General features: G+C 29.5%; 1 protein-coding gene across 1 annotated transcript; it reads right to left on the reverse strand.

Moving 5' to 3' along the window:
- Nucleotides 1-6,551: 6,551 nt before the first annotated feature.
- On the reverse strand, nt 6,552-9,328 carry LOC105791045 (heparanase-like protein 3). The gene is made up of 9 exons (XM_012618921.2): nt 8,929-9,328; nt 8,707-8,743; nt 8,447-8,630; nt 8,208-8,356; nt 7,893-8,123; nt 7,616-7,805; nt 7,402-7,527; nt 7,179-7,278; nt 6,552-7,097 (listed from the first exon to the last, which is right to left on the reverse strand). The coding sequence occupies exons 1-9, from the start codon at nt 9,154-9,156 to the stop codon at nt 6,702-6,704; spliced, it is 1,641 nt and encodes a 546-aa protein (XP_012474375.1). The 5' UTR covers nt 9,157-9,328; the 3' UTR covers nt 6,552-6,701.
- Nucleotides 9,329-10,175: the final 847 nt, after the last annotated feature.

Below are 10,175 nucleotides of genomic sequence, written 5' to 3' on the forward strand. Positions count from 1 at the left end.
GTTACAAAATAGATATTGCAGATCCAAATATTCTTAGATGAAATCTATTGGCTTATAAATGAAAGCCAAATCTCACGAGACAAATGTTTCTTTACATATCGGCTTGATGCAAATAAAATTACATGCTTATTGTAAAGCTATTCTTATATTAATGGTTAAGCAATTAAATGGAGACATAGTTTTGCTAACCATTAAGTTTAACATATATAGGTATAGATAACTTAATATTATTCCAACTAAAACTACGAAAATCAAGCTTGGGATATAATGCACCAACATTGTTAATACAATTTGCATACTATAGAAATTTTCCACAATCAAATTATTTCAAGAAATAATATCACAAACTTTAGGTTGCACATATGTGATACATGAGCTTATATATTATTTGGTTATCATCTAAAATGTAACGACCTCTAAATTTAGCTAGTGTCAGTTCAATATGTTGTCCAAATAACTAGTATTGATGACAATTATTAAAATATAACTTCTAATTCTTCAATAAAATCATATAAATTTTCATCAAATTATTTTGTATCATCATTGACTCGGGATGGTCTAACTAGTCATACCAACACTATGAACTTCTTTTCATTATCTCATATGTCAATAATATACGTGTAATGTATTCCTTCGGGAATTTATAATACAAAACACAGTATTTCATGTCATTTCTATCCATGGTTTTAATGTAAAATACATAAAGATTTCCTTCAACATATATTTCTTGATCTGAAAAATAATATTATGTTTTACAAAATTTTGCATCACAAGGAGGTAAAATATTAGCTCTTAAAGAGCTTTCTATAGTTTGATGCAATATTAGCTCTTCAAAAGCTTGTAATCATTTTATTATATAATATTAATGAATACTTAATTTATTTTAAATAATATACACTTTTTCATTTCTTTTCAACATGAATGATAAAAAATTTGATCTTCAAAACTTTATTATTCATATAAAATAAAATGAATAGGTGTAAATAAAACATATATTAAACATAACAAATAACAAATTCATGTTACGGATAAATCACTATGGTTAGATAATTTTTTATATATATACCATAACATGACAAAATACAAAATATTATAAGATTAGATTAAAGTAACTTTACACTATAAAGGTTTAAACATAAATATTTTCTAACCTCCACCTCAATCATGAAATTATCTAGAAAGGGTGAATATCCCAAAGTTCATGATAAGTAAGTATTTTACTCTCATTCCTTAATAATCATATATTTTAATCAAAATCAAAATTAAACCCATCACTTCTATTAAAAATTAACCAATAAAAATAAAAACATTAATCTCCACATAAAGATCCCAATAACTAAACGCGTAAAGAGTTTTATAAATTCATAGAGTTACGAATAGAGAATTATATAAATTGAACTTCTTAATAGAAAACGAATCAAATTTCAAAAGAAGATGACTAGAATGACTTAGGTTACCATGGATGAAAATTAGTGATTATAAGCATCCTTTATAATGAAGAGAAAGAGACCATTCCCAAGCAAATATCAAATAGCCATTGATTCTAATGATTCTTAAACAATTAAATTTCAATGTTTGATCCCAACAAAATTTTGACACAAACTAAGAACATATTAATCATCCTTGTATGCATGGTCAACTTTAGCATCATAGTAAAAATTTTCATCTTTTGCCGAAAAATTATCCTTCATTTCATCATTTTGGGATAACGAAATTTGTCTCTATATTGTTTCTCCCTTTTTTTTAATGGATGCTTTGACAAAGTTTTACTAGATACTTAAAAATACGATAGGTATGTGACCAATGCATTTTCATACCACATTGGTAGCATGAATTTTCAATAACCTTTGAATATTTTGGCCACCATTTTCTTGTTTTTCCTTATTATTCTTTTTCTAGTGTTAGAAGTACCACTATTATAACCACCATAATAACAATTATTAGTACGTCTCCAACCACATCCTCAATTACAACGACAACCATGATCTTATATTTTGATTTTTCATAATTGTTATATATTTTTATATTCACTTCAAGGAATGGAGTCTTTTTCACTAGAAGGCATGAGATCGTTCTAAAATACTTTTTAAAGTCTTTTTCACAATATTGCTACTGCAGGAGCACATTAGATATTTCAATCATAACAAGCTTTAGAGAGTATTATCATTTTCTAATGGTCAAATCATTCTTTCAAATTATTACGCAATTCAAGAGTCAAGAGGATCTTTCGCAATTAGATATTCCACTTTTAATCCTTCATGTAGATGATGTTGGACAAAAACAATGGTTTTTGCTTTGTCTATATAAAAATTCAAATTCGTTTATACTCACAAACAATGTGTGGCTCTATTAGAAATAATCTAATAGCCAACGTAGTTATCATATCAATGACATATGTTATGAAAGATATGCATATTTAAGCAAAACTATTCAAGTTGTTGATACCTCAATCTTATTCAAAGTCTTAGATCATAAACAAGCATATCATGGAATATATAAAACATAAATTCATACTTAAATATGAAAAAATAGCATCATTTTGAACTTTTTTCATTAAGAATATTGAAATCTCAAAATCTTTTAAGCACACATAGAAAATCACATACCTTAGGATTGTTGCTTCAATAAGGACGTTATCGTCTAGATTACTTGTTCTCCAATGAAATATTGAATACTATCGAGCATGCTCGATCGATAACGTGTTATAAGATAATAATAATACAAATAATATATGAATAATATATGAGAATAAAGAAGGATTTTTATTGCATTTCTATTCTTTTTCATTATCATTACAAATAGTATACTCATATATATATATATATATAGGGAGATTAGACTCATTATCACATACATAAATAGAAAAGGGATTGCAAGGAGATGAAAGGTGAAAGGTGAAAGGTCAAAGGTCAAAGGTTGAGGAAGACGAAATGTGAAAGGTTGATTATAATAAACATCCACTTAATAGCATTCATAACAATTTATGATTTTTTGAATTATCAATTAATTAATTAATTAATTAATTGAAGTTCTAAAATGAAATGAAATTAATTGTTCATTATGAATTTATTGAATGTAAAAATATTGAATATATTTTCTCATAAATTCTTTCACGGTAAAGTTGTCATGATCTTAACAAAATTAAGATCGGGTTAAGAAAATTATTTAATTGAAAAATTAATTAATTTAAATTAATTTATGATGTTTATTTTGGAAAATAGAAAAACATGTTTTGAGTTGGATTGAATTATAAAATGTTGGTTTAAAAGTTAAGGAAGCCCTTATAATGGACTCAATATGGGAGAGGCCTAAAAGCCCCTTATGTTAATACATGGGACAACAAACCCTAGTCTATTTAAACTAGTGTTGTCACCCCTCTTTCCTAGTTGAACTATGAAGTTGTTTTTCTATCAAATAGACTTCTACTGGTTCACTTCTTCTCCTTATAAATATATGACACTGATAGGGCTAAAGAGACAATAAGTTTTACACAACTTTGAGATATTGTTATTCTGCCCGAAAATAATGAGAATTTATTTTCTAAGTATAAATTCTATTTTTCAGAATAACAATTCTATCGGTTTCTATTAACGAGATAATTTTTCTTTCCTATTGAAAGTAAATTAAATAATTTTTGGTTCTGTGTTTGATTCGAATTCGTTTGAGCTCACACTCGAAGCAGTTCATGATATGAGAATAACAGAGAAGGTCGTTCAGTTGAAAGCCGAGAACGATAATGATCCATCTAGTCGAAAACACAAGTGCGATTTCAAAAAAAGTTTATTACTATAAATATCCCAAACTGAATCAATTTTTTTAAATTTTAATTTTTTGCTATGAAAAAAATTTATTTTAAACATGGTACTTTCCAACACACATATCATATGCCTGAGACTCGTCGGAAGTAGATGGAACCGTACCGTTCAAATGAAGTGCCCTTTCAACCTCCTCTTTCTCACCATCATCATCATTACCACCACAACCGTCTTTTTCTTCCCTTCTCACGTCTCCATCGTTAAATTTCCATCTACAATCAAAAACTTGTCTAAATCTCCCTTTAGGCATCATGCTGAAAAAAGACAACAAGCGAGGAAGATGGGTGTTGGTGGCAAATGAAAACTTTCATGTATTAATGTGTATATATATATCAATTTTTATATTTTTTAAATTTGTAATATATTTATATATTTTTTGAGTTTTTTAATTTTTCTAATTATTTATAAAATTTTTACATATACTTTTTAACTTTTAATTTGTTTAAAAACTTATATTAATATATTTTAAAAAAATTAAATTATGACATTATAATGTGTCAAATATTGCCACGTGTCACTGTCTGAAAGTACCGTATGGACCAAGCTTAACACCTTTACAAAAATGTAACAAAACCCTTGACGGAATGAAAAATCGGTACCAACTTTGGACAAAAAAGCTATAAGTACCAACTTACGAGAAAGTGACAAATCAGGGGCTAAATGAGTATTTAAACCATATTTTTAATTTTAATATTTCTAAATATCTGTTAAAACTGTTTTATTCACAAATTATTACATGCACATTTTTAATGCTTTTAAATTACCATTGGTTTATTTTAATATTCCTAAGGTATTTTTTTGTATTTTTATTCGATCCACATAATTTATTTATGATATTAAACTCAATTAATCTTTAAAAACAACTCAATCAGACATTTTATTAGAGCAGAATTGGAAAACTCAGATACTTTTGAACAAACAAAAACAAACAAAGGATAATTTTTTTATTGTTATTGATTATTTTTAAAATAGTCGTTTTTAAGAATTTTATGATTTTTAAAGTTTTATAATATTTTTACATCATTATAATTTTAAAATGTAAATAATAATGAATTTTCATATATTTTATAGTTTTATTGTTTTTTAAATATTTTTAGAGTTATGATTTAAAAATATTCTCCAAGCTCATATTTTAGTTATGATTTAGAGGTCATATTATGTATTAACCTATAACATCGCTCTTTCATTAAGTGATTAACGATAGCTAATGGATGAGGATCAAAACGTTACAAATCACTAAGGAAAATGATCATATTCTAATTTTTTATAGTTCAGCGGTAAAAAAAAAAAAAAAACTCAAACATTAGTGAGCAAACTTGTAGTTTACTCAAATATTATAATACATAAAATTTACAATTTGTATATATGAATTTTTTTATTTTTATTAATAGCTTATATAATTATTACGATTATGAAATTGATTATTATGTTGTGGACAATTTAATATTATTTTATACAATATTATCTATTTTACTAATGATTTTCTCTATACTATTTATTAAGCATGTTATTAAGTTGGTATCACTTATCAATTGAGTTTCAATTTAGTTAGAGAATTTCAAAATATCATCTCGTAATTAAAATAAGTTATACTATTTGAGGTTATTTTAATCTTTTGTTTTAATAAAAATCAATTAAAGTATGCGGATTTAAACTTACACCAATCAATTTAATAATTCTTTAAATTTACCACTTTAGCTAAAGTTTCGTTTCAACTCTTTTCATATGTTTTTATTTTAATATGCATAATTTATTATCTACATTTGTTGTATATATCATATTGAGTTGATTCCTCAAGTTAACTCGATGATAAATAATTTAATATAATTTTTAATTTTACTATTGTGCATATGAATGTGTTATTATTAATTAATTTCAAACTATAAATTTAATTATTTCTTATATGTTATTTTTAAACAGACATTTGTATTTTAATTTTGTGATTTCTACACGCAGACATGTAAAAACTTTCTTAAAATATCAATCTAAAACATTACGGTAATGAATATCATTTTTTTATATATTTAGTTTAATTAATTAAAATAAATTAATATTAATAAGTGCTTACATTGCACCCTTAAAAAAACCTCGTGTTTTACAAACTTTTTTTGCATCATCGGCTCACAATTAAGAGTAGTAAGATGGTATAAAAGCTTCATATTTATTTATCCAGAAGAAGAAAAAAAAAGCTTCATATTGAGTAAGAATGTGAATTTTGTTGGAAATTGGAATTCCGAATTTCATAGATTCATGGAACGTTACAATTGAAGATAAAGCAAATGGACTGTCATCTGCCCTTGCTGCAATCTGGAATTTTTATGCATCTACTTCATCCACAGGTCCAGTGTAGGATGTATATTCTGTTAGACAGACTCTTATGTTAATTTGGTACATGCATATTAATATTCAACTAACCAAACAAAATGCTTCCTGTTTAATGGAACTATCACAACATTCTCCTTCTATTAAGCTGCAAAAACTGTTCCTTATCTACAGTGTTCAAGTTTTTGTTGGTCATGGTTTATTTGTTTGAAAATATGTTGCATGCTTTCTTTTCTTCTGACAAATCACAAATTTTTGTTATACCAAAGAAGGGCAACAGTTAGAACAAGCCTGTCAAAGGATACAATTTTTTGCAGGTTAATACCCCCAGAATTTCTCTCTTTTTGCTAGCTGCATCATGGTAAGGTTGTTTTGTTTCTCATGCATCAGTTTATCACATATTTATGTCCAATATTTTCTAAAATTTCACATATTCATATCCAAAAAAGGTGTGTTACATTATATTCTTCACTATGGGGAAAAAAAAGAATGAAATGTTTGTAATATATTCTATTTCTTATTTGATCAATCACTAAAAGGAACCATTTTTAGTTCCTTGTAGCTCTAGGGCTGTACCTTGCAAGCAGGGACAGTAACATCAGGCATGTGAGTGAACACAATGGATAAAGGAGCAACCATTATTGGCTTTGCTGATTTTACATGTAAAGGCTCCAGATGAGGTATGATCCCAGATGAACTTACACTTAAAATGTTTCCATTAAGTAGCATGCTTTGACTCTGTAAATTCCCATCTTTTGCTGTTAGATGGTATTCCTCTCTTCTTATTTTACCATCAATGCCTTGAGGCAGCTTGATAATTGTCGTTTTATGAATTCTATGCTTATTGTGTGAAATCCGAGACCGGTGCTTGTGTCGCAAGCTCATTGTACTATTGAATGCGAGTTTTGCCTGGACGGTAGTGCTATTGTTGAGGTTGATCAAAAGTAGTGTGATGCCTTTCTGCAAGATAGGAAACTTTGGTCAAAGTCCAAGAAAGGGAAGATTAACAATGCTTGATAATTGCATATGAGATGAACTTACTGATTGTTTTGCACAGTGAGTGTAGGAGCGGATCTTGTCTGTCCCGGTGAAGCTTGTCGAAAGAACATTTCTTCCCATTAGCCGGTGCCAAAGAAGTGCACTGCAATGGAGAAAGCAGAGTATCATGCAAGTTAGGCTTCGATAAATGAAAGCTTATTTTGAAGTAATAGGTCAAATTCGAATCCTGCAAGCTCGTCATGAAAGAATTTCAAAAAGCAATTACCTGTAGTAGTCTGGATTTGGTTCAAAGTTGGTGGTGTTTAGTAAACCATAATTTCCACCAACCAGTGACTGTCTGCAATACGTTTTCGTATCATACTTGGATGCCATGCCGAGTTGATCTAAATACCTGCAATTCATGTCCCAGGAACAATGAATCAGAAATCTATCAGACAGAAAGGCCTAAGCTTCGGGATAGCAAGGTATTGCGACATTACCAGAAACTGAACACAAATGCATTTGTGACAAGATTATGGCCACTGTTGTAAGCTCCTCCAGCCTCACCCACCCAGGCAGCTGCTGAAGTTGTAGAATTCTTGATGATGTTATGAAGGCCACTGAATGTTCCGGACACGCCCTCAAGAATGGATGGATCGAGAATCTTTTCAACAAGATGGTCATCAACTCCTACACAGAGAAACACACGATTGTCAAGTTCAAACCTTCTTTCATGTCCTAAGCTCCTATACTGGATTATGCACATAGGAACCATACCTGGTCCAAGGTTGTATATGTGGTGAGTGACAACATCGAGGGACTTGTTTGTCTTATCAATGTATTCCGTGAACCAATCCGAGTCATAGAACCCTCCCGGTGTGATAATTAACGGCTTCAAATCAACATTCTGGTATATCTTCTGCACTATACTTTGCAGAGCTGCTGTGTCAGCCGCATACTGGTCTGCAGAGACCCGAGTTCCAACCCCGCTTCCGCACAATTCATTTCCTGACAAGCGAAAGATAACAAAAATAATGTGTTTCGGTCGATACATTATCAAGAATTCAGACATATCATGTATAGTTCTTTTACCTAACTCCCAACCGTGAATGGTATAGTTCTTGTCAACAGTGTATTGCATAAAAGATTCGGCATTGGTGTAGTTCCAAGCACCTACGGCTGAACCATCAGAGGCTATAGTTCGACCAGCAAGTGCATTTAATCCAAAAATAACCTTAGCTCTGAATAATCAAACAGTTGAATTAAATTAATGGTGGAATTAAGAATTCATAATGTTGAAGCTCAAGGAAAATTGAAAATGGTGTTTATACCCTGCTTTTTGAAAGAAGGAATTAAGGTCATCCCATCTATTCATTGGCAAACATCCTTGTGTAAAACCAAACATCTCAGAAGTGTTTTTGACAAATGAAGTGCAGGGTAGTTGATTGTCATCAGAGTCATATATGACTTTGTCTTGTAATGTGCCGCCCAACCTAATCTTCAATGGTGAAAAAGCTGAAAAATATAGGGACTGGTAAATAAATAAAATAGAATAATTGAGATGGATTTTTATGGGAAAGAATTGCCTTACCTTTAACGGCATTCAAGAATAAGTTTTTATTAAGATCCTGCAAAAGAAAGAAAAAAAGAAAAGAAAAGGAAGATGAAACAACATCTCAGCCAAAACCACTTTTAAACTGGGAAAATATGCTTTTTCCAGATTGAAACAGAAATACCCTCAAAAGTGTGAAAAGACCCATTATGTTCATTATGAAAATCATTGTCAAACAACAAAGAAAAGAAGAAGAAAAACCAGATTGAGAAGCCCAGCAAGGCCCCAACTGCATGTCCCATAATCACATTTCTCAGGAGGCCACCAATCCAAAGTAGCACAAATGAAATCATCATCTATTCTACCAATCGGAGCTTTTCCATCAATGAAAACAGTCCCTTCAGCACTTGCATCAGCTTGTGAACTTACAAAACTCAAGCTGTAGAAGTTTAACAAACTAATAAAACAAACCCAGAAACAAAAACCCATCTTTGGATTCAACTCAGGAAGAAGCAAAAATGTTTAGATCTTCAATGTTCTGGAAATGGAGCTGAAGATATATTAAGTTCCCATAGGAGGCAAAAGTAAAAGATTTAACTTTTTTTCTTTAATAAAAAGGGGGACAGTAATTAAAACTCTGCCCAAAAAGTGAAAATAAAAGCTGAAAGAGGAGGATATTATATATATATATAAAAGGTTTTTATGGAAATGGGGAGAATCAAGTTAAGCTTCTTTCCATGTTCGTTTAATTAAGTTAGCAGTTTAGAATTAGTTGCATTAAGTGGGACCATTATGGGCTGTTGTTCCCTTTCATCTTTGCATTCCCTTAAGGAAAACAGCAAAGATTTCTTTTTTATTTATTTTGCTTTTTGAACCTATCAAACAAAACTGAATCTAAAGGTTGTGGGATCCACTGTTTTGTAAGAACCTTGAAAGCATGAAGAACGTCAAAGCCGCAAACCCTCGGCTTTGTTAAAATATGTAGTTACTCCCTGTACTTTGTCAAAATTTGAGATTTAGTCCCTAAGCTAAAAATTAATTCCTCCTTTTTTTAGAAAAAAATCAGTCAAATAATTAAAATCAAAAGTGTTTTTTTTTCAAAATTTGATTAGATTGTGCTCGTATAATTAACAGAAAATAAACATGTTACATTGACAAATTTTGACAGAAACTACCAATGACGATTATAATTGGACTAGAGTTTTAAATTAAAAATAAAAAAGAAGGCTGAATCTTTTAAGTTTTAAAGTAACAGGGACTAACTGCACAATTTAAACCTAGATATAATGAAAAGATAATGGTATAGGTTAGGGATTCCTCGTAACAAAATTTCATTTTTGCTTAATATATGGTTAGTGCTGTATAGAGCATTGAAAATATATACGTGGACATCGAGTAGTGTGTATTAAAAAGTGAAATTAATTTATGATTGAAATAATATAGATATTCCATTATCAAATGTGTTGGGACGTTGGTTTTTTTGTTTTAGCTACTAATAAATGGAAGCA

The sequence above is a fragment of the Gossypium raimondii genome, chromosome 8 (assembly GCF_025698545.1).
Source record: "Gossypium raimondii isolate GPD5lz chromosome 8, ASM2569854v1, whole genome shotgun sequence".
Classification (NCBI taxonomy): domain Eukaryota; kingdom Viridiplantae; phylum Streptophyta; class Magnoliopsida; order Malvales; family Malvaceae; genus Gossypium; species Gossypium raimondii.

Bases quoted from the DNA above. Each gene is read 5' to 3' on its own strand.
- LOC105791045 (XM_012618921.2), bottom strand. From the start codon at position 9,156: ATGGGTTTTTGTTTCTGGGTTTGTTTTATTAGTTTGTTAAACTTCTAC. The intron at 8,744-8,928 runs GTTTTTCTTCTT...TTTCTTTTGCAG, and splicing joins TTGCTGGGCTTCTCAATCTG to GATCTTAATAAAAACTTATT. The intron at 7,528-7,615 runs GTAATGTCGCAA...CATGAATTGCAG, and splicing joins GCATTTGTGTTCAGTTTCTG to GTATTTAGATCAACTCGGCA.